This window comes from Sus scrofa, chromosome 6 (assembly GCF_000003025.6).
Source record: "Sus scrofa isolate TJ Tabasco breed Duroc chromosome 6, Sscrofa11.1, whole genome shotgun sequence".
NCBI classification, from domain to species: domain Eukaryota; kingdom Metazoa; phylum Chordata; class Mammalia; order Artiodactyla; family Suidae; genus Sus; species Sus scrofa.
The window spans coordinates 164,620,119-164,645,150 of NC_010448.4; the positions used below are offsets into that span (position 1 = coordinate 164,620,119).

The window sequence follows — 25,032 nt, forward strand, 5'->3', positions numbered from 1 at the left end:
GGAAAGTGGGTTTTGCACGGCCTTTGTCCCTCTCGCGGACAAAGCTTGCGCACTATTTCCTCCATAGTTAGCATATCTGGAGGCCCAGCTCTGACCTCTACCCTCCTCACCACCCTCCCCCAGGTGGGCGGGGCCATCCTCCCTGACTAGGCTGGATGCTCAGGGGAGGTCAGCCCCAGTCAGGGACAGTCAGCCATCCAGAAGCCCGTGCACCATGACGGTCCCTGCCCTGGCCAGTGTCTCTGGGCTCCTGCAGGTGGCCTCCCTGCTCGGGCTGCTGCTACTTCTCCTCAAGGCAGCACAGCTCTACCTGCGCAGACAGTGGCTGCTCAAAGCCCTCCAGCAGTTCCCGTCCCCTCCTTCCCACTGGCTCTATGGACACAGCAGGGAGGTAGGTAAGAGGGGACCCGGGAGTGGGAGGGCAGGGAGGGCCGGGCACTCTCGGAGCATGGTCACGGCCAGCAAGTCCAAGGGACAGAGTTTCGTGTTTGTTAGCAGGTGGCCCCATGTAAGAAGCCAGCTCACCTCTTGTCTGGGTAATTGTGCTCTCTGTCGGCCTGCAGCCTCCCCCCGATTTAGGCTAGCAGCTTCAGCCTTCTCACAGAAAGTCTTCTAGAGGCTTCCTGCCCAGGGGTCATGCCGTACCTCTGCTTGGTTGCTGGGGCCAGATTTGTCTGAAGGATCCCCCCTCTGTCATTGTCCCTGGAGACAACAGACAGCAATCTGAAAACTTGTCAGCTTCAGGTACCAGGCTCAGCTGCTTGTTGCAGGGCAATAAGCTGTAGGGACAAGGAGGCTTAGCTTCCTAAGACTCAGAGATGTTCCATACAGCAGTTTCAGAACTTCAAGTCTCATAAGTTGCTGGCACACTTGAGCCAGGATTCCAAGATGGCGTCAGGGAGGGACAAATAACATCTGAGTTGCATAATCGCCACCTGGGCTCGCCTTCCCTGGACTCGAGCTCTTGCCGCAAAGCAAGTAATACCTCAGCCCTGGACCCAGCAAGAGCTGGCCCAGAGGGCCGTCAGGCCACTGTGTGCAGTGACAGAAGGAGGGAAAGGAGGAGCTTGCAGGCTGAGGAAGGGCAGCGCCCACCCACCAGCTCGGGCAGCACTGGCCTGGTCGAGAAAGGGGCCACACGGAGAGAGGCTCACCGAGGGTTGGTGGATTAAACAAATGGTAGGGGGAGATCAGGGACTGCAGGGAGCAGAGGCCCTCTTTCCAGGCAGCCTGATGAGAACAGAGTGGAGCCATGATGGGAACTGGAAGCTGCCAAGCCCAGAGGCACTGGCCCACTCCTCCCTCCTTCCCCTCCCTAACCTCCTTCACCCCAAGATGCTCAGGGGCCTCCCCACCTGCCTGTGCATTCCAGCCTCTGGAACTCTGCTCCGTGAGCCCTGTGGCTTGTCTGGTTTCCATCACCCCTGCATGATCCTCTACTCTCACGGCCTCTTGATCCTTCTGTCTCCTCCACGAGACTGGGGGATGCAGACGGACAAGGATCTAGAGCCACAGCCTAAATCAGTGCCACAAACCAGGGCCTGGCACGGAGTCAACCCTCAATAAATATGTGCTCGACGAAGGGACCTGCCCCCAGGAGGGCAGGTTGCCCAGAGCTGGGAAGTCCTGACTGTCAGAGGACGCAGGCGGAGCGTGGGCCCTCCAATGGGCAGGGAGTGGCTGTGGGGTACATAGAAGCCCGTGAAATGGAAGCTGTCCGGGCCCCGTGGGGTCGAGAATGCCAAGGGCAAGAGACAAAGCTGAGTCTCAGAAGTGGAAGAGAGGCAGTTGCTCTGTGGCAAAGAGGCTGGGGACACCACGCAGCAGAAACAACATGGGCAGAGGCACCGAAGTGAGAGCAGACTGAGCACCACGGAGCAAGGGCAGCGGCATCTCTGGGAACCCAGTGGCGGGGCCTGTGCAATGGCCAGGGTGTCAGGAGGCAAGGCTAGAGAAGGAGAGGCAGAAAGCAAAGGCCTTTGTGAACCACACGGAGGCGTTTCAAAAGATTCCTGAAGGCAGGGGCAATTGCACAAAAGCTGCTGGCTGTTGGTAAGTGAAAATAAGATGAAAAGCAACATATCAAGATTTCCAGTGGCGACTCGGCAGGTAAAGCCTGACACAGTATCTGTGAGTGTGAGGCTTCTATCCCTGGCCTTGCTCACTGGGTTAAGGATCTAGTACTGCTGCAACTGTGTCACAGGTCTGCAACTACAGTTCCAGTTCAACCCCTAGCCTGGCACCTTCCATAGGCTGCAGGTGCAGGCGAATAGCAAAAAAGAAATCCATACATCAAAATCTTAAATCAACACCCTTCTCATATCTATACATACAGATTCTGTCCTACAACTGCCTAGACGCTTATAAAGTAAAATAACTTTATACACACACGTGACTACTGGGATTTTTTTTTTCACTTAGCCATATACATCCTAAACATAATTTATTATAAACAAATTTATGGTAGGAGGGATCAAGACGGCAGAGGAGTAAGATGTCGTGCTCACCTTCCCCCAAAACACAACCCAAAACACATCTACACGTGCCACCATTCACACGGAACATCTACTGAACGCTGGCAGAAGAACGTAAACCTCCCAAACGGGCACAGAACCCTCCACATATTGTGTAAAAGAAAAGAAAAGAGAGCGAGAGAAGGAATCACGAGGATGCGAGCAATCCTGAGAGGGAGCTGTTAAAGGGAAATGAACCCACGTCATGGGAAACACCTTTCCAACGGGGAGATAAGCCGAGATGGAGGGACCTCAGAGTCGCCTAGAAAAGCTCAGCAGCTGGACTGAGGAGGGCAAAGCAGAGTGAGGGCTGCATAGACCATCTGTACCACGCCCCAGATGGCACAGCCTGAGACACTCGGGCGGGGGCTGGGTGCTGAGACTCAGTCTCTGAAAGTCAGTTCCCGGGAGAGGACCAGGGTTGGCTGTGTGGAGACAGCCTGAGGGGCCAGGGAGCACTGTGCCACGGGCTGGGGAGTGGATGCCACAGCCGAGGGAACCCGGGAGGAGATCTGGACCTGCAGGAGAAGCAAGGCCCATTGGCTGGGGAGGGTGAGAGGAGGAGGGGTGGACCGCCATAGGGATGTTTTCCCTGCTCACACGCAGACTCTCAGAGGGTGGGGTGCCACTGGCTCAGCTATGGATGGAGAGAATCTGCCTGCCAGGCTACAGGAGGCTGGGGGCCTCTTGTGTGGGCCACGGGTGGCAGGCATCTTTGGGTGAGCTAAGGGAAGCGGGGAGGCTAAGGGCGACACAGTGCCTCTTGTGTGAACTACATGTGGCAGGGACACATTACAGCAGTCATCTCAGAAACCAGAAGGAGGCCTGGCCTGCCCCCCATAGGGGTCTGGGAATAGGCTCCACCTGCAACCCAGTCACCTCAGAGGTCGGCAAAAACACAGGGCACCGCAACCAACCACACCTGCTGTTGCTCTCACTCCCTGGGAACACACCCACCCTGCTGCTGCCACTGTCCAACACTCTGGCACTGCAGCAAACAAGGAAACAGACCTCTGCAGCTTAGGAGACACTGAGTTCAGAAGGGAGATAGTGAAGATCCTGAAGGAATCAAGGGTGAGTATCAAGAATTAAGAGTGGATCTAAGCAGTAACGCATATTACTTTAGAAAGGAACTCGAAAGTACAAGGAGGAACTAAGGAATATTACAAAATTCACTTGCACAGATGCCAACTGAGCTAAGGTCGCTAAAAAGCAGAAGGAATAGTGCAGAGGAACCAATCGGTGACGTGGAAGATAGAATAATGGAAATCACCCAGTCAGGACAGCAGACAGAAAGCCAAATGAGAAGTCATGAAGCAATATAAGAGATCTATGGGATAATATAAAGCAGGCCGATCGATGCATGATAGAAATTCCAGAAGGAGAAGAAAAAAGAAAAGGGAATTAAAAGCACATGTGAAGAAATCATGTCTGAAAACTTTCCAGACCTAAAGGAAACCGTTACCAAGATACAGGAAGCACAGAGGGCTCCAAAGACGTTGAACTCAAAAAGGCCCACACCAAGACATAATAGAATAACAAACGGCAAAAGTTAAAGGGAAAGAGAGGATTCTAAAGGCAGCAAGAGAAACACAAAGTGTTAACTCTGAGGGAACCCCCGTAAGGGTATCCGTCGATTTCTCTACAGTAACGCTATAGGCCAGAAGAGACTGGCAAGATATATTCGAAGTTCTAAAAGGGAAAAATATGCAGCCTGGAACAAACTACCCAGCACGAATACCGTGTAGAATAGGAGGAGAAAGAAAGAACTTCTCCACCAAACAAAAGCTAAAAGAGTAAAGAAGTGCTAAACCCAGTCTAAAAGAAATACTGCAAGGGCTTCTCTGACTAAAGAAGAAGCACAAAGAAATGGGAGGGAGGAAATCACAATGGGAAAGCAGTCACCTCAATAAGCCAGCATACAGATCTGAAGGGAGACAAAGATAACCTACTACGAAAGGGACAAGGGACAGGAGAAGGACAAACACGAAGGGGTTAATCAAACTTCAAAATCATAGACCGTGGGGAAGGAAAGCAAGAACATCTAGACTCTTTTTTAAATAATATATTTAAATATATATTTAAATATACTTTATATATGACTATCGGGTTAAGCAAGCAGATAGAGGAGGGGGTTAACATACTGGAAAAACAGGGCAACCACAAATCCAAACCACATTGCACTCACAAATACTAAACAGAAAAGGACAAAACCGTAAAATAAAAGGAAATCACCCAGCCAAAAAAGGAAAGGAACAAAGGAGAAACCTAGAATCAACAAGGTTTAAAATGGCAATAAATACATTCCTATCAATAATTACCTTGAACTCCAGCGGTCTGAATGCTCCAAACAAACGACGCAGAATGGCAGATTGGATAAAACAGCAACAGCCTACAGTATGCTGTCTTCAAGAGACTCACCTAAGGGCAACGGACACATAGAGGTGGCCGGTGAGGGATGGGAGAAGATAATTCATGCCAATGGACAAGGCAGGAAAGCAGGAGTCGCAATACTCAGACAAAACTGACATCAAAGTGAAAGTCAGAAAGAAGGACAAAGAAGGACACTGTTTGACGATAAAAGGATCCATGCAAGAGGAGGATGTTACAACCTTCAATACATATGCCACCAATATAGGAGCACCCAGATACATCCGGCAAATACTAACAGGCAAAAAAGGAGAAATGGATGGGAATACAACCATAGCAGGAGATTTTAACACCCCACTCACATCAGTGGACAGATCCTCTAGGCAGAAAATCGAGAAGGCTTCAGAGATCCTCAGCGATGCAATAGAAAGATAGACTTAGTGGACATTTTCAGGATATTACATACCCAAAAAGTCAGAATAGTCTTTTTTCAAGGGCACATGGAACATTCTTAAGGACTGACCGCATACCGGGGCAGAGAACTATCCTCAACAAATTGAAGACTACAGAAGTTCTTTCAAGTATCTTCTCTGATGTATCACCAGGGCATGAAACTAGAAAGCAACCACAGGAAAAGAAAGGAGAAAAAACAACTGACAGCATGCAGCTAAAAACCAGTGGGTCAATGAGGAAATCAAAAAGGAAATTAAAAAAATACCTCGAGAGACAAAAGACAATGAAGACACAACCATTCAAAATCTATGGGATTCCGCAAAAGCAGTGCTTAGAGGGAAGTGCATAGTGACACAGGCCTTCCTCAGAAAAGAAGAAAAATCTCAAATCGACAACCTAACCCACCACCTAGATCAATCAGAAAAGAAGAACAAACAAAACCTGAAGTCAGCAGAAGGAAGGAAACCAATAAAATAGAGATTCAAAAACCAGTAGAAAAAACTCAACAAAAGACAAGAGCTGGCTCTTCGAAAAGGAGCACAAAATTGACAAACCTCTGGCCGGACGCACCAAGAAGAGGAGCGAAAAAACCCACAGAGACAAAAGAAGAAATGAAAAAGGAGAAATCTCCACGGTTACTGCAGAAAACCAAAAACCGTAAGAGAATACTGTGAACGATTACAGGCCAACTGATTTGACAACCTAGAAGAAATGGACAACTTTTGAGAGACTCACAACCCACTAAACTGAATCAAGAAGAAACAGATCAACTGAACGGAACCAATCACTAGAAACGAAATTGAATATGAACAATGGACGACAAACACTCCCTACAAACAAAACACCAGGACTGGATGGCTTCATAGGCAAAGTCTACCCAACGTAAAAGAAAAACTTATACCCATCCTTCTTAAACGTTTCCAAGAGCTTGAAGAAAAAGGAACATGCCCAAAGACATTCTATGAAGCCGCCATCACCCTAATACCAAAACCAGACAAAGACACTACCAAGAACGAAAATGGCAGGCCAATAGCTTTGAGGAATACAGACACAAACATTCTCAACAAAATTTGAGCTAACCAAATCCAACAACATACAAAAAAGATCACGCACCAGGAACAAGTGGGATGCATCCCACTTTCACAAGGATGGTTCAACACATGCAAATCAATCAGTGCCATACACCACATTAACAAAAGGACAGTCAAAAACCACATGATCATCTCCAGAGATGCAGAAAAACCATTTGAAAAGGCCCAGCATCCATTCATGAGAAAAGAAAAAAGAGAACAAAAACAAAACAAACTCTTACCGAAGTGGGTATGGAGGTGACATACCTTAACATAATGAAAGCCATTTGTGACAAACCCACAGCAAATATAGCGCTCAGTGGGGGAAAGCTGAGCCCCTTCCACCTTCCCACTGAAAGCTGGAACAAGACAAGGATGCCCACTCTCACCTCTCTTATTCAACATAGTGCTGGAAGTCCTAGCCACAGCCATCAGACAAACAGAAGAAATAAAAGCTATCCAAATTGGAAGAGAAGAGGTAAAATTGTCACTGTATGCAGATGACATGATACTACATGCAGAAAGCCTAAGGACTCCCCACAAAATCTACTCCAACTGATCAATGAATTCGGCAAAGTAATAGGATGGAAGATCAACATTCTGAATTAGCACAGAATACAGAATGCTAGGAACATTCTGTATACTAACAATGAAATATTAGAAAAGGAATACCCAAATACAATACCTTTCACAACTGCACCCCAAAAAATCAAATGCCCGGGAACAAACCTGACCACGGAGGTGAAAGACTTATAGGCTGAGCACTATAAAATATTAATCAAGGAAATTGAAGAGGATCCAAAGACATGGGAAGATATTCCATGGTCCTGGGCTCGAAGAATCAATATCTTTAAAATGGCCATACTACCCAAAGCAATCTGCAGGTTCAATGCAATCCCTGTGAAATTATCCGTGACATTCTTCACAGAACTAGAACAAACAATCCAAAAATTTATATCACCGTAAAAGACCCAGAATTGCCAAAGCAATCCTAAGGAACAAAAACCAAGCAGGAGGCAGAACTCCCAGACTTCAGGCAATATTACAAAGCCACAGTCACCAAGACAGTGTGGGACTCGTGCCTAAACAGACATACTGACCAGTCAAACAGAAGAGAGAACCCCAAAATTAACCCAGAGCCCTACGGCCAATTAATCTTCAACAAAGGAGGAAAGACTATACATTGGGAGAAAGGAGTTCCCACTGTGGCTCAGGGGAACCAAATCTGACCAGCATCCATGAGGATGCAGGTTCGGTCCCCGGCCTCACTCAGTGGGTTAACGATCCGGCGCTGCCGTGAGCTTTGGTGTAGGTCGCCGACGTTGCTCGGATCCTGTGTTGCTGTGGTTGTGGTGTAGGCCTGCAGCTTCAGCTCCAATTTGACCCCTAGCCTGGGAAACTCCCTAAGTCGTGGGTGGGGCCCTAAAAAGACAACAAAGAAAAAAAGAAAGAAAGAAAATGGCGGGGGGGTAAAACAAAACAGTCTTTTGAGCAAGTGGTACTGGGGAAAATGGACAGCCTCTTTGAATCAATGACACTGGAACACAACCTCACGTCATGCGCAAAAATAAACTCAAAATGGACGAAATACTTAAACATAACACAAGACACCGTCAAGCTCCTAGAAGAGAACACAGGCAAAACATTCTCTGACATCAACCATACAAATGTTTTCTTAGGTCAGACTCCCAAGCAACAGAAATAAAAGCAAAAGTAAACCATTGGGATCCAATCAAACGGACAAGTTTTGCACAGCAAGGGAGACCATATTTTAAAAAAAAAATACGACCTAAGGAATGGGAGAAAATAGTTTCAAAGGATACAACTGACGAGGGATTAATCTCTAAAATAGACACTCAACTTAGACAACTCAACCATAACAACAAAACCAACAACCCAACTGAAAAATGGGCAAATGACCTGAGCAGGCATTTCTCCAAAGAAGATATACAGACGGCCAACAAGCACGTGAAAAAATGTTCAGCATCACTCATTACTAGAGAAATGCAAATCAAAACGACTCTGAGGTAGCACCTCACACCAGTCAGAGTGGCCATCATTAACAAGACAACAAACAACAAACGCTGGGGAGGGCGTGGAGAAAAGGGTCCCCACTACACTGCTGGTGGGAGTGTAAACTGGGACAACCACGATGGAAGAGGGCATGGAGGTTCCTCCGAAAACCCAGTATAGAATGACCGTATGACCCAGCAGTTCCACGCTTGGGCACATTTCCAGACAAAAGTTCCCTTGAAAAAGACATGTGCACCTGTAGGGTCACTGCAGCACTATTCACAATAGCCAAGACATGGAAACAACCTCCATGGCCCTTGGCCGATGGATGGATTAAGAAGATGTGGCATACAGAATGGGAGAACACATTTGCAAATGAATCACCCGACAGGGGATTCATCTCCAAACATTGGTAAACACCTCCTGCAGCTCAATACCAAAAAAACAAACACCACCATCAGAAAATGGGCAGGAGATCTAAACAGACAATTCTCCAAAGAAGACACACAGACAGCCAAAAAACACATGACAAAATGTTCAACATCACTCATTACTAGAGAAATGCAAATCCAAACCACGATGAGGTACCACCTTACACTGGCCAGAATGGCCATCATCCAAAAGTCTACAAACAAGAAGGGCTGGAGAGGGTGTGGAGCAAAAGGAACCCTAGTACACTGTTGGTGGGAATGTAAAGTGGTGCCACCACTGTGGAAAACAGTCTGGAGATTCCTCAGAAAACTAAACATAGAACTACCATTTGATCCAGCAATCCCCCTCCTGGGCATCTATCCAGAGAAAACCATGACTCAAAAAGACACGTGTGCTCCAGTGTTCATTGCAGCGCTATTTGCAATAGCCGAGACATGGAAACCACCTAAATGTCCATTGACAGAGGAGTGGATAAAGAGGATTCCACACGGCGGAATACGACACAGCCATTAAAAGGAAAGAAATAATGGCATTTGCAGCAACGTGGATGGACCTAGAATTTAGCATGCTGAGTGAAGTCAGTCAGACAATGAGACACCAACAGCAAATGCTATCACTGACATGTGGAATCTAAAAGAAGGACACAGTGAACTTCTTTGCCGAACAGATACTGACTCACAGACTGTGAAAAACTTATGGCTTCCAAATGAGACAGGTTGGGGGGCGGGGGGATGTACCGAGGGTTGGCGGTGGACATGCTGTAGGGTTTGGTTATGATGATTGTTGTAACCTGTAAAAGCAATGAAATCCATTAAGTAAAACAAGAGAAGAAGAAGAATTGGTATAGATACACAATGATAAAGACAGAACGAAATAAGGCCATTTGCGGCAACATGAATGTACCGAGAGACTCTCACGCTAAGTGAAGTACGTCAGAAAGACAAATACCATATGAGGTCACTTATATCTGGAATCTAAAATACTGCACAAACGAATCTTGCCACAGAGAAGAAACTCGTGCACTTGGAGAACAAAGCAGTGCTTGCCAAGGTTGAGGAGGTGGGGGTCAGAAGGAATGGGGTCTGGGGTTAATAGATGCAAAACCATTGCCGTTGGAGTAGGCTAGCGATGAGATCCTGCTGGATAGCACAGGGAACTAAATCCAGACACTTGTGATGAAACACGACGGAGGATAGTCTGAGAAAAAGAATGTATAGGTAAGTGTGACTGGGCCTATTTGATGTGCATTAGAAATTAATGGAACACTAAACACACTCTAATGAAAAGAACCAAAAAAAAAAAGGGAATGATTATCTTGAAAAAAAATTTATATGTGTACTAGGATAATATTGAAAACATATTACAACGAGTATGGTAAAATACAACTAGTATATAAATTTCATTTTAAAAATGATCCATTTTATTCCCTAAAAGAGCAAACTGTATGAAAAAGGCTTACAGAGTAATACAAGGTTGTCATCAATAGTCTATGCAAATGCAGGACACATGACTTCCAAAGGTTTCCAGCACCAGGGAGTCGGTCCCTGATGTAAGTTTATAGGCAGTACAGGGTGATGGCCCATACAAGGCTCTTCATGACAATGGGACAGAATCTGGACCTAGGACAAGGCTGGACAGCCAGCCAGGTCTGGATCAGAGCCCAGGTCATAAGAAACAGTTCTGAAGGCTTAGTCCTGCTGACAGATCCACACCTATCTCCCTGTAGCCCTCCTGCCCTCCTCCCTAGCCCTGGAGCCAGAAGAAGGGGTTTTTTGACTTATCTCTCTCCCGCTGACAGTTTCAAGAGGAAAGCGAGCTGCCACCCCTCCTGAAAAGGGTAGAGAAATACCCAAGTGCCTGTGCTCTCTGGCGGTGGGGAACAAGAGCCATGGTACTGGTCTATGACCCTGACTACATGAAGGTGGTCCTGGCGAGATCAGGTGAGAGGGAAACCCCCATCCACATGGGAGAAAACCCTCCCTCCTGGGTGCATGGCCCTGGGTCTGTGAAATTCCAGGAGAGACTGACACTTCAGCCATCAATGCCTCAACTCTTCCAAACATTCTCCCAGCCCACAAGGCAGGCCAACGCCAACAGAATTTGCTCAGAGTGAAAGCTTAACCAGCTGGGTGGAGCTGATTTCTGTCTTCTGTCTTTCCTGCCTTCTTTCTTTCTTTCTTCCAACCAAACTGAGATGACGCCAGATCTGAAGGACAATCCCCATCCACACTGATTTCCACTGGGCACGTCTCCCTCTTGCCTCTCCTGGGTCATGGGGTGGCTACAACACTGCTAATTATAGGGAAACCATGGCATTCCGTCTTAGGCTATGACACTGAGGACAGAGGTTATGCTTCCTGCCAATTCACCATGTCAGTCCTGTGGGTGTTCTTCTGCTGGGACACTGAGTCTGCCTTCCTGAGCCCACGGGGACCAGCAAGACAGAGAGAGTCTGGACTGGGGGCGGGGGAGGCAAGTGGGAGGTGGCTTGAGACAGACTGCCAGCTGCCATTCATCAGGAAGGGCTGGCAGGCCCTGGTCTGGACCACAGCTGCCTTAGGGCTGCCTGCCATGTTTCGTCCCCTCCATTTTCCTTCCTTACCTTTCAGACCCCAAGACTTCTGTTGTCTACAGACTGCTGATCCCCTGGATTGGTAAGTACATCTAAATATACATGTAGTCCCCGCACCAGTTAGGTTTGCCAAGGGCTGCCTCATTGGATCGTGGAGAAAAACAGGTGCCTGGCACCGAGTTACCACCCTCATCTCTGAATAAAGTCTCGTCTCTGATACAAACCCCACCCTTCCAAATGGTGCTGAGAGTCCTCCTGAAGCTCACCCTCTTCAGCATCATTTCTGAGGCCTCTCCAAAGTTCTCAGCATGACTTTTATTTAGGTCATTTTATCACCTGCACTCGTATATCTTCAGAACCTTTATCTCGGAGCTGCCCTAATCTCTGGCTTGATGACCAGGCTTGGGGGCCATTCACGTTCCTGAAGTGAAGTATATTGGCCTTTCCTGCCTTTGCCATGATGCGCCTTCTCCGAAAACCCTTGCTTCTTCCCGAGTTGTCCCTGGTCACCCATCTGATCACGTCTCCCAGACCAACACACACCCCCATCTGTCACCCAGGCTGTGGTTTGCTCCTGTTGAATGGGCAGACGTGGTTCCAGCGTCGGCGGATGCTGACCCCAGCCTTCCACTATGACATCCTGAAGCCCTACGTAGGTCTCATGGCCAAGTCTGTCCAAGTGATGCTGGTGAGTCCATCCCTGTCTCACCTGAACACACTCACCCCCGGCACAACTCACAGAGTCCACCTCAGACATTTGTGTCCCCAGGCAGCCATCAGGCAGGCCTCCAGAATGAGGTGCTAAGAACATGCTATGAAATGGGGCTCCCCCAAACGGGATGGGACAGAAAAGCACCCAGGCACCAGCTTGGATCCACAATTTGCTCCTTGCCCTGGGAGCAATGGTCGTGGTGAATTCAGGGTCGACTCCCTGACAATCACGACCTCTTCCACAAAGTGGACTAGAGCAAGGGTCTTTCTTCAGGATCACAGGGTAAGCTGCAATGGCCGGCCTGGGGAAGGCAGCTCAGGGGCAGCGAGGAGATGCCAGGATGCTGCCCAGGAGGACTCTGGCCTCAGTGCCAGGGTTTCGGAATGGAAGTGAGTCACCCGTGGGAGGAAATGTAGCCAGGTCCACACTCACGGAGCTGGACCACGATAAACACCACCTCTGATCTAGACAGTGGACCACCAGGCCTCAGCTAGCACTGGATGAGTGAAAGGAAGAGAAGGACCTTGTGTCCATTCCTAGGGGCCCCAGTATAGACCCTTAGGCGTTTTCTTGCCTTGACAAATTTACTAGCTGATGTTGGAAGACTTATGGCCAGTTCCAACCTCAGGACACACAAGATCCCCCTCGTCCTGTCAGAAACTCTGCTTTCAGATCTGCCAAAAGGAGGTTATCATCATGGACTGATCCTAAAACTTGGAACTCATTAGGAATATATAGAAGAGAACAGAATTAGTTAATTACACACACACACACACACACACACAAACCGTATAATTATGTAACAGGGCTGAAACAGCCATCAGATTACTCACGTGCTTTACAGTCTCAAGGTGAGAAACACACACCATTAGAAAGTTGAGACATCTCATCAGAAGACGTGGAGAGGCAGAGAGAGAGCCTGGCCTTGCCAGCACCAGAGCAGAGCAGGGTCACTGTCCCCCTCCCACCACAGGACAAGTGGGAGCAGCTCGTCGCCCAGGACCCACGTCTGGAGATCGTGGGACCCGTCTCCTTGATGACCCTGGACACCATCATGAAGTGCGCCTTCAGCCACCAGGGCAGCGTCCAGACAGACGGGTCAGTGACACACCTGCAGTGGCAGCTGCTTGTTCTCACCAGCTGGGGAGGACCACCCTGGCAGGCACTTGGGACAGCGGGATGCTTTTCAGCACAAAAGGCATCATTCGGCAGGGAGCCCCCCACCACGGGCAAATTCCAGCCCAGACCAAACCCAGACTCAGTCACACATCCTGATCCCTGACACAGGGAGACGCCTGGCCACTCAGGCCACTGGTGAAGGGCAGAGGGTCTGGAGGGCTGTGCGGCAGAAGGGCAACGGCCTCAGTGCTGCCTGTCCCCACTGACTGACACCTCCCCCTAGAGCCCTACTCCTTCTCCAATTCAGGTCTCCCACCAGTAAAGTCTCCTCTCATCCTCTCCCTTTCAGGGATTCCCACTCCTACATCCAGGCCATTTGGGATCTCAAAAATCTCTTTTCTACCCGTACGAAGAGTGCCTTTCTCCAGAATGACATCATCTACAGGCTGAGCCCTGAAGGCCGTAAGAACCACCGTGCCGCCAGGATAGCCCATCAACACACAGGTTCCGCTTCTAGTTCTGAGTTTCTCCCCTCCTTCTTCGGGAACTCCTGGCCTTGTCCCTGAGGTAAAGAGAGTATCCTGTGTCCTTTTCAGCAGCGGAGACATCGCCACGCTGGTTGTCACCTTGGCACAGGGACTGGGGACTAAGATGTCAGGGTGGCAGGTGCTGTGCAGGGATTTTCATGGGACACTGCTTGGTGACAGCTGATTCAGACCCAGTGCCATCAGCCCCTAGGACCTGTGTTATGGGGGAATCCTGGCTTGTGTCGCATGAGGCTGGAAGTCTCAGCCCAGACATGCCAAACCATGCCCTCCCACATCCTGATTCACCCAACACCCAACTTGGGCCACGAGGGGCAGTGGGGATACCCTGGATGATATACCTGGCCCCCGGAGCTCTCAGCTCAGCCTGGGAACCGCTGTTCCAAAACAGACCGAGTGATCCAGCTGCGGAAGGCGCAGCTGCAAAAGCAGGGAGAGATGGAGAACGTGAGGAAGAAGAGGCACTTGGATTTCCTGGACATCCTCCTCCTTGCCCGAGTGAGTGTTGGGGGCATAGGCTTGAGGCTTTGCCCAGAAGCACAGAGGAAGGGGCAAAGCTGCACTCTCCCCCTGCCTCCTCAGATGGAGAAGGGGAACAGCTTGTCGGACACCGACCTCCGTGCCGAAGTGGACACGTTCATGTTCGAGGGTCATGACACCACAGCCAGTGGCATCTCCTGGATCCTCTATGCTCTGGCCTCCCACCCTGAGCATCAGCAGAGATGTCGGGAGGAGATCCAAGGCCTCCTGGGGGACGGCACCTCCATCACCTGGTGAGTGTCCCAGAGACGGAGAGCCCCGCACGGACCGCCCACCCCCCACCCCCAGTGAGTGGAGACTCCCCCGTTCCCCAACTCTGCCCAGCCTCAGGATGGCCTTTGTTCAGGGACCACCTGGACCAGATGCCCTACACCACCATGTGCATCAAGGAGGCCCTGAGACTCTATCCGCCAGTACCAGGAGTTAGCAGAGAGCTCAGCAAGCCCATCACCTTCCCTGATGGACGCTCCTTACCTGCAGGTATGAGCATCACCACACCCACTAACCTCAGCATCTCGCTGAAAACATGGGAGATCAGACATCCACATGAACTTGCCCACCAGCCACACTTGCAGACCCATTCCTGCCTCAAGTTAATTGATATTGACTCTCTATTTAGGATGCGGTGGTGAAATGCTTGATATAGAAATTGAACACAGCAAAAGTTCAGCATACAAATGCTAGCCCTAGAATGGCGTCTTCTCATCGAGCCCTCAGATTCAACTTCCCTGGGACCTGAAGAATTGGGAGACAAGGAGACAAAAGCAGGGGAAGATGTGGTTCATTCCATAAGGGGTCCAAGTAATGAGGGAGCTCCGGGAACCCACTGTCCCCAGGTCAGGTGGCCAGTCCCTGAGGAGCCCTCAGGGGGATGCAGACAGCAGCTGAGGACCAGGTCTGAGAGCCCTGCCATGGCTGGAGGCCACCCACTGGCTCACCTCCCACTGGGACTGAGGCCCAGCCCTGCCACCTCCCGGCCGTGGGGTCCTAGACCTGCCGCATGGCCTCTCTGAGGCTCGGGTCCTCATCTAGACACGTGGGTAGGAGTGCCTTCCTTGAGGACTGCTGTGAGGAGTCGATGCGTCAATGCTTATTCCTCAGGGGCTCCCGGATGGCACTTGACAAGTGGGAGTTGTCACCCGAGTCACTCCTAAAAGGAAGCCTCCAGGTCTTTGGCCTCTCAGGGCTGGGTCATGGTTCCGGGCTCCTGGTCTTTGATCCCCTGCTCTGTCACCTCCAGCCCACCTCCCCTGCCTCAGCCTCATTCATTCAGAGTGATGGGGAGTGGCTCTCATGGCGGCTGCCAAGTCTTCTGTGCAGGCACAGAACCCCTGCTGCCACGGGAACCATCAGTCTTCTCACCCCCTGCCCTCCCCACAGGAATCATCCTCTCGCTCTCCATTTACGGCCTTCACCACAACCCGCAGGTGTGGCCGAACCCAGAGGTATGAGGAGGGTCCCCGGGAGGAGGGATGGGATGCTGTCCCCAGAGCAACACCTCCTCCCGCTCCTTCCTTCTCTGGGATTCTTGTCCGCTGTGGCTGAGAGGAGTTTGACGCCACTTTCCTGGCCCCTGTGCTCTCTCTGCAGGAGTTTGACCCATCCCGGTTTGCACCGGGTTCTGCTCGACACAGCCATGCCTTCATGCCCTTCTCAGGAGGATCCAGGTGAGCCCCTCTGGACTTGGGTCAGCAGTGTGTCTCTGGGTGTGACCCCACGTCTGTCCCCACCTGTGTCCATATGTGCTACGTGCCGTCATGCCCTTTATGTTGGTGTGTTGAGAAGGAGGCTGTGTCCATGTACAAAAAGGCCTTCAGAGCACGCCCCCCAGTTCCTGACCTCCAGACTCTCCCAGCGGCCGGACACATCTCCGAGTCAGTGGCCTTTCCAAAGTGTTCTGGGGGTTTCCTCGCTTTAGGCGTGTGCCTTTTCAGCCGTAGAATTTTTCATGAAATATGAAGGTCAGATGTTTCTTTTACACAAATCTCAGTTACCTTAAAGGTGATTTTCTCTCTTCGCCTGCTATTGATCCAGCCCACCGCCCCTTCTGCTCCATTCCCCAATCTGACGCTCAGGGTCTCACTGCGATATAAATGGGTTTGGGTTTCCAGCTGCCTTCCCTGTCCTGATTGTTCAAGCCAAATACGTGAACGGTGACTCTTGCCCCTTGAAGCCAGTTTCCAGCCCACTGCAGGGTTCTCTATTTTGTGCTCTCTCCCAACAAAATTTTGACAGCGCATTAATATTCACATAGCCTTGGACTTTTTCCAGTCAGCAAATTTCTTTGTATCTAGTGGGAGTTATATACTTCAGTTCCAGATTTCACACAGCCTAACTTTGGCCAAAAAAAAAAAAAGAAAAGTCAGGAAACGCAGGGCAATCAAGTGCTTTTGAGAGAAAATATAAAATATTACATTCTATTTGGATACGACACTTGCATTTGTAAGGTAATTTCCACACCTTTGTCATTTGTCGAAACAAGTTTGAAGTTCATCCATAATTCTGTGAAGTAGTCAATGTGTGAATCAAGAGTCCAGGCCTTCCTTGTAGACATTGTCTGCACACACTGAATCTGTCACTAGAGGGCGGGTTGTACTGGGCTGTTCACTTCTTAGATCAGAATAAATATTGAATTTAAAAAAAAAAAAAAATGAGTGCCCATTGTGGCGCAGTGGAAACTAATCCGACTAGCAACTAGGAGGCTGCAGGTTTGATCCCTGGCCTCGCTCAGTGGGTTAAGGACCAGACGTTGCTGTGAACTGTGCTGTAGGTCGCAGATGCAGCTCGGATCTGGCGTGGCTGTGGCTGTGGCCCTAGGAAAAGACAAAAAAAAAAATGGACATGGACTTTTATTTCACTGAGAGGTTTTTTTCACCATCCTTAGCTTGATTCAAGCATAAAACTATTTACCAAGCCGCTCTCTGTGTGCCAAACCCTGTGCTTCAGAAACCTGAAATACCTCGAACAAAAACAACCTAAAAACAGATTGGGACTTGAAGCCAATTTTTTAAAAAATAAAATCACTCACCCGGTATTGGACTTACTGAGACTCAGGTTCTTTGCGCCTCAGAGCAGGAGCAGTTCATCAAGAGACCCCGTGATAGGCCAGCAATAGATTTATTAAGGTAGAACCCTTGTGAGGAATACGAGCCGCCAGGCAAGAAGGGTCAGCCCCGAGGATTGGGTGGGCTACATCCTTATAATCCAAGGAGGTGGCGAGTGCGAAAAGACCCTCCGCTTCCTCATTCTCTAGCAGACCGCAGGCTGACGGCATTCCCTCCTCCTTCCTAGCCTGTAAGAGAATACTTGACCCTCTGAGGTCCAACCAGGACTGCCATGGTGCTTATTCCAACTGCGGAAGGGTGGTAACATACGCTAAAATAGGTTGACTCACCTCAGGTTCCCAGAAAGAGAGTCTCCTGCTTTGGAATAGCATCCTCCCCGTAACTTCCTGTCCTTGATCCCAAGGCTCATGATCTCGATGAACTTGAATGCAGGCCTTTTACCTTTCACTGGCCAACCTGAGGCGTAGCTCCTGTATTTACTTATGGTTTCACAGTTCATCAGTTCTGCTTCATTTCACAACACGCCGATGCCTCTCTTGAGCGATTAATCACTTGCAGTGTTCTCCCAAAGTTCCCTGGGTTTTTCTCTCTATCTGTGGTCCCCTCCTGGGGGACTTTGGCAAGCACCTGTATAACTAACTGTCCTACTCTATCCCTGTCACTTGGAGATGCGAACACAGAGCCAGAGTCCCTGGCCCTGCCTCCAAGCGTTCAGAGTCAAGAAACAATCGCTGGGCAGGATCCAGATGGCAGAGGAGTAAGACGTCCTGCTCACCTGCTCCCACAAACACGTTGCCCGTTGACACGTTGAACGATTCACAGAACAGCTGCTGAACGCTGGCAGAAGTCCTTCCACCTCCCAAAAGGGCAAGAACCCCTCCACATAAGTGGGTAGAACAAAAGGGGGAAACATGAGACAGAGAGAAAGAGAAAGGAGTCAGGATGGGACCAGCACTCCTGAGAGGGAGCTGTGAAAGAGGAGAGGAACCCACACCCTCGGAAGCCACATAACTGTCAGAGAGATCAGCCAAGACGCAGGGACCTCAACGTCACAGAGAAAAGTGCAACAGCTGGACTGAAGAGGGCAAAGCCGAGAGAAAGCCGTGCAGACCACCACCACCTCCTGGCACCCCACAGCCTGGGATGATCCCCTGGGGGCTGGGCGCTGACACTCATGCTCCAGAGGGCAGTTTGCTTCTGGGGAAAGGACTCGTGTTGGCTGTGTGCAGACAGCCTGGGGGGCTAGAGAGGGGCTGGCCAGCAGGGTGCCACAACCAAGAAAAAATAGGAGGAGGTCTGGGCCCATGGGAGAACCGAGGTGCTCTTGCTGGGGAGGATGAGAAGAAGAGGGGCAGGCCACCATAAGAATGTCTTTCTCTGGGCACTCGCAGATGCTTGGAGGTCAGGGCTCTGGGTGGCTAGGCACCTCTTACGTGGGAGAAGTGCAACGGGGTGCCTCTTGCCTGCTCTACAGCCGATGGGGGCAAACCAGCCAGAGCTGAGCATGGTCCGCCACCACCAGGGCTCTGTGGACAGGCAACCCGATCACCTCAGAGGTAGGCACAGAGGATTGCACTGCAACCCAACGCCACGTATTGTGGCTCTTCCTCCCCTGGGAATGCACCCGCCCTGCCACTGCCAATGCCACCGCCAAACACTCCGGGAATTGCCTAAACCTGCCTGAGACTCTGTGCCACCTCCCAGGGCCCTGCAACCCGGAGCAGCCTGTGCCATCTTCCCTCGGGTCCTTGCCACTGTCAAGGGCCCAGCAACCAGACACTGGCTCTGCCCATGGCCTCAGCGTCCCTGGAAGCATGCACAGCACCTTATCAAGGAGATCACAGCCTGTGCACAGTGAGGACAGGGAGACCAAGCATCCAAACCCTCAGCCAAAAATAAAGGACAAGCTCTCACAAAATACCCAGGGGCGCGCTTGCATATAAACCGCCCACCAAGCCTACAGGAGTTGTTTTCCCTAAACTCACAGATGAAGAAAAATGTAAGCAGAATGAAGAAGCTCAGGAACCACTCCCAGTTAAAAGAGCAGGAGGATTCACCTGAAGGAGCAAACAATGGAGCAGACCTCTGTAGTCCATCCGACACTGAGTTCAAAAAGGAGATGGTGAAAATGCTGAAGGAATTAAGAGCAAATATGTAGGAATTAAGACCAGACATAAGCACGACCGCAGATTACTTTAGAAAGGCTCTAGCAAACACGAGGAGGGGCCAAGAAAACCTAGAAAACGTGCGGAGATGCAAGCGGAGTTAAAGGCACTTTTGAGCAGAATGAGTAACGCAGAGCAACAAATTACTGACTTGGAAGATAGAAGAATGGAAATCACCCAATCAGGACAGCAAACAGGACCAAGGCTGGGCAGCAAGACCAGTGTGACCTGTTAGGAAAGGGGGTCGGGCCGGGTCACTCGGACAGCCCTGAATGCCCTCTTTCTGGCCAGCGCTCAGGGGCCCGAGCCGGCCCTGCCCAGAACAGGCTTTGACAGCACTTCTTTCTTCTTCCCTCCCTGAACCAGGAACTGCATTGGGAAGCAGTTTGCCATGAACGAGATGAAGGTGGCTGTGGCCCTGACCCTGCTCCGCTTTGAGCTGGCACCAGATCCCTCCAGGAAGCCCATTGCCACTCCAGAAGTCGTGTTGAACTCCAAAAATGGGATCCACCTGAAGCTTCGCAAGCTCCCGTAACCGCTGGGGGGACAAGGACCAGCTCTGAAGGCCTCCTGCTGGCCACCCTGTCTTGCTGTCCCTCTCCCCTGTCCCCTGCCTCTTTGCCCCCTTCTCTTGGGCCACCTGCAAGGCGACTTCATGCCCTGCCTCCTGCCTCATCGGACATTCTGCCCTTCTCCCTCTCACCTCTCTCCAGGCTCCCTGTCTGTGTATCTGTCCATCTGTCTCTGAACCACCCGGATCTCTGCCTGTCCACCTAAATAGCCACCACCTGCCGTCCTCCAGTCGGTCTGCCCTCTCCCTGTCCTTCTGCCTTTCTGCTTTTCTGTCTGTCCATGGATTCATTTCCTTTTGCTGCTCCAATAAGTTCCAACAAGCTTAGTGACTTAACACAACACAAAACCACCCTCTGATGGGTCTGGAATCAGACGTCTGAAATGGGTGTGGCTGGACCACAGCAACGATGTCGGCAGGACCCCTATGTAGGGATGGGAGAGAAACTCTCTCTCTCTCTCTCTCTGCCTTGTTGAGGCTTGAGAGCTGCAGTCCTTGCATTCCTTGGCGCCTGGAGGCTCCTCCACGTTCAAATCCAGTGCCATCTCTAAATGGCCCTCTAGGTCCGTCTTCACATCACCTGCACTTTCATAAGGGCATTGGTGGACTCACGGGCCCACTCAGAGAAAACACAGCTACTCTGAGGCTCCGAGAATCCCAGGTGGATGCCTTGGGCAGCCATTGCTCAGCCTGCCAAATCCTGGGTGGCTAGCATCACTCTGGGCCCCCATCTGTCCCGTGCCTTGGGGGTCTACATGTTTGTCCCTCACGTGGCCTCCCTTCTGTCCGACTCCCTGATAAAGTTCGCTGTGTCACCTGGAGTCTGTGTGTCTTCCTTTGAGAGGCGATGGCTGGATGGAAGAGAGAGAAGGAATGGAAGGGAGGAAAGACAGAGGAGATGAGGAGGGGAGGACCCCAGCAGGCTGAGCGTGTCCCAGTGCCCCTGCCACCTCCCACCCTGGGGCCCTGAGGCCCCACACCCTGCCCAGAGCCTGAGGCTCCCGATGCAGCTGAGTTAGGAGAAAGGGCTCGTCTCCAAAGGCTCAGAGGGGAGAAGCTCACACCTGTCACCCCTCACCTGTCACCTGTCAGGAAGGAGCCTACCCCTCCCTGCTACTCCGCGGTGGCTTCCTCATACCACCTTCTTCAGAGTGGGGCCCAGCCAGAGCCCCTCTGCTCCTGAGCAGGAAAGCCTTACAGGCCTGGGGGCAAGTGAGGGCTCAACGGCTCAGTGCTTCATTCCCAGTGAGATTGGACAAGAACCCAGCCTGACCGTGTCACCAGTCCCATCAGCCCTTCCTCCCGCATAGGGCTAGCAGGCTCCTCAGTGGCACAAGTGGACAGCTGTCACAAGGCAGCAACCAGGTGGCCACAAGTCTTGGCCAGTGTGAGAGGATGTCAGACCCTAGGCAGAGACCAGCCAGTGGGCCCTCCCGCACAGGACAGCCCCTGTAGCCCTGGCTTGTCTGCTGGGCCACCCTGAGGGAGGAGGGGCCTCTTCCACCCGGTCACTCTTGGAGACTGGGTTTGGTCCATTCTCCCCCAACCCTGGGCCCTGACCAGCCCCAGGCCCCTCGCACTCCTTCCCCAGCCTCTCTGCAAGCACCCCTGCACTCTTACTGGTTCTGCACAAGGGTCCTCCTCTGATCCCCACCCTGTCCTTCCCAGCCCAGGGCCCTCGGTGCCACAGGAGACCTCCCTTTGTCCTCTCCGGTGGGGTGATGCCACCATATGCCTGCTGAAGGGACATCACCCCAGCTGGGACCTGCAGCTGGGACCTTCAGCCCAGTCCCCTGGTTCCTAGCTCACTGGGCTAGTTCATTCTGCACAAGAAGGGCTCAGGTGGATGCTCAGACCTGGCAGGCCGTGGGCCACGAGGTTTACCAGGGAGCATCGTGGGAAGGAAGCTTGGCAAGTTCCCGGGTGTGAAGTGATGGAGAGTTTTCACCTGGTCCCTTTCAGAGTGTGGGATGATGGTCCCTCATCTCTATTCTCTCCTAGTGCTGAACCAAGGGGCTGAACCAGTAAAGGAAAATCTAGTCACTTCGAGTCTGGGGTTGGGAGGGGCGGGCTGTGGATCTCTGAGAAGGACCAGTGAGTGAGAAATGTTGGGATGGGAGGGGCTGTGTGCAGGTGCTACCTGGAACCTGACCTCTTGTTTGGACGGGCGTCTAGACTGCAGCCCCTTAGCTTGTGTGAATCACTTGCCACAAAGCTGGCCAAAGGGCGAGGCTGTTGGATTAAGCACATTTCAGCTGGGTGGGGCAGCAGGTCAGGAGGAAACTGGAGGCTCCTGAGAGAGCTGTGTTCAAGCAATTCTTTACAAAAATCTTTTGTGTTCTACTTTCTGAACTGTGGGCCTTTGATGTGATCTTGGGGCAGCGAGTCATGAAATAGGGATGGAAGAGCCTGAAGATGAAGGTATCGCCATCCCTTGCTCTTTCATGTATGATCTCCACGGCTTTTTGATGTTTATTTTTGACTAGGGTATGGTTGATTTCCAGTGTTAGGCCGGCTTGTGTGGTACAGCCTAGTGACCCAGTCATACACATGAACACATTCTTTCTCTTGTATGATCTTCCATCACGGTCCTTCCCAAGGGACCGGATAGAGTTCCCGGTGCTATATACAGCAGGACCTCATTGCTTACCCATTTGAAATGCAAGAGTTTGCATCTACCTACCCCAAACTCCCCATCCATCCCTCTTCTTCCCCCTCCCCCTTGGCAACCATTGGTCTGTTCTCTTATGTCCATGAGTCTGTTTCTTATTTGTAGGTAGAGTCATCTGTGCCAGACTATAGATTCCACATATAAGTGATATCATATGGTATTGGTCTTTCTCTTCCTGACTTCTTTCACTTAGGGTGAGAGTCTCTAGTTGCATCCACGGTGCTACAGATGCCATTATATTTTCCTTTTTATGACTGAGTAGTATTCCATTGTATCTCTTGGTATTACCACACAACTCTTAATCCATTCATCTGTCAATGTACGTTTTGGTTGTTTCCACATCTTGGCTATTGTGAATGCTGCTGCTATGAGCATAGGGGTGCAGGTACCCTTTTGAATGAAAGTTTTGCCTGGATATATGCCCAGGAGTGGGATTGCTGGGTCATATATATATGGTAGTTCTATATTCAGCTTTCTAAGGCACCTTCGTGCTGTTTTCCACAGTGGCTGTACCAATTTACATTTCCACAGACAGCGAAGGTGAGTTCCCTTTTCTCCACGCCCTCTCCAGCATTTGTTATTTGCAGATTTGTTAATGGTGGCCATTCTGACTGGTGTGAGGTGGTACCCCGTTGTAGTTTTGATTTGCATTTCTCTAATAGTTAGTGAGGTGGAGCATTTTTTCCTATGCCTCCTGGCCATCCATATCTCTTCTTTGGAGAAAGGTCTATTTAAATCTTCTGCCCAGTTTTCGGTTGGGTTGTGTACTCGTTGCTGAGTTATCTGAGGTACTGATATGTGGGAGATTATACCCTTGGGTCGGTGCACTGCTTGCAAAGATTTTCTCCCATTCTGTGGGTTGTCTTTGCATTCTTTGAAGGGTTCCCATTGCTGTGCAAAAGCTTTCGAATTTAGTTGGGTCCCATTTGTTTATTTTGTTCTTATTGTCATTATTCTAGGAGGTGGATCAAATAAGATGTTGCTGAGATTTATGTCAGAGAGCATTCTGCCTGTGTTTTCCTCTAAGAGTTCTAGAGTATCTCACCTTACATTTATGCCTTTAATCCATTTTGAGATTATTTTGTGTACGATGTTAGAGATTGTTCTAACTTCATTCTTTTGCTTGTAGCTGTCCCGTTTTGCCAGAACCACTTGGTTTTGTTGTTGTTGCTGTTGTTGTTGTTGTTGTTGTCGTTGTTTGTCTTTTTGCCATTTCCATGGGCTGCTCCTGCGGCATATGGAGGTTCCGAGGCTAGGGGTCGAATTGGAGCTGTGGCTGCCGGCCTACGCCAGAGCCACAGCAACGCGGGATCTGAGCTACATCTGCCACCTACACCACAGCTCACGGCAACGCTGGATCCTCAACCCACTGAGCAAGGCCAGGGATCAAACCCGCAACCTCATGGTTCCTAGTCGGATTCGTTACCCACTGAGCCACAACGGGACCTCCAGAACCACTTGTTGAAGAGAGTCTCTTTCCCTCACTGTGTGTTCTTGGATACTTTGCTTAGGTTACTCTTAACCATAGGTGCATCGGTGTATTTCTAGGCTTTCCATCTTGTTCCATTGATCTCTATTTCTGCTTTTGTTATGTGAACTACATGGGTGTGATAACTGTATTTGTGTATTATAGTCTGAAGTCAGAGAGACTGATTCCTGTTGTTCTTTTTTTTTTCTCCCAACATTTCTTTGGCTATTTGGGGTCTTTGAATTCCATAAAAAAAATTTAAAGATTTTGTTATAGTTCAGTGAAGAGTGTCATTGGTCCTTTGATAAGGATGGCATTGAACCTGAAGATAACCTTGGGTAGGATATTCATTTTGACAATATTGATTCTTGCAAACTTTCCATCTGTTTGTATCATCTTTGCTTTCTTTCATCAGTGTCTTATAGTTTTCAGTGCAGAGGTCTTTTGTCTCTCTCTCTCTCTCTCTCTCTCTCTCTCTCTCTCTTTAATTATTTATTTATTTATTTATCTATTTGGTCTTTTTGGGGCCAAACCCACAGCATATGGAAGTTCCCAGGCTAGTGGTTGAGTCAGAGCTGTAGCCCCTGGCCTACACCACAGCCACAGCAACGCCAGATCCAAGTAGACTCTGTGAAGTACACCACAGCTCATGGCAATGCTAGATCATTAACCCACTGACTGAGGCCAGGGATAGAACCTGCGCCCTCACGGAAGCTAGACAGAATCATTTCCACTGAGCCATGGTGGGAAATC

General features: G+C 50.2%; 1 protein-coding gene across 2 annotated transcripts; it reads left to right on the forward strand.

The window, feature by feature from the left end:
* On the forward strand, nucleotides 160-20,961 carry LOC100737897 (cytochrome P450 4A24). 2 transcript variants are annotated; one of them, XM_021096707.1, is made up of 12 exons: nucleotides 160-391; nucleotides 10,650-10,791; nucleotides 11,461-11,505; nucleotides 11,984-12,111; nucleotides 13,109-13,233; nucleotides 13,604-13,758; nucleotides 14,191-14,297; nucleotides 14,382-14,572; nucleotides 14,686-14,819; nucleotides 15,720-15,784; nucleotides 15,930-16,006; nucleotides 19,936-20,961. In XM_021096707.1, exons 1-12 carry the CDS (start codon nucleotides 215-217, stop codon nucleotides 20,102-20,104), a joined length of 1,515 nt encoding a protein of 504 aa, XP_020952366.1. In that variant the 5' UTR covers nucleotides 160-214; the 3' UTR covers nucleotides 20,105-20,961. The 2 variants fall into 2 exon arrangements, with proteins under 2 accessions (XP_020952366.1, XP_020952365.1); XM_021096706.1 differs by having other exon boundaries at nucleotides 14,191-14,572.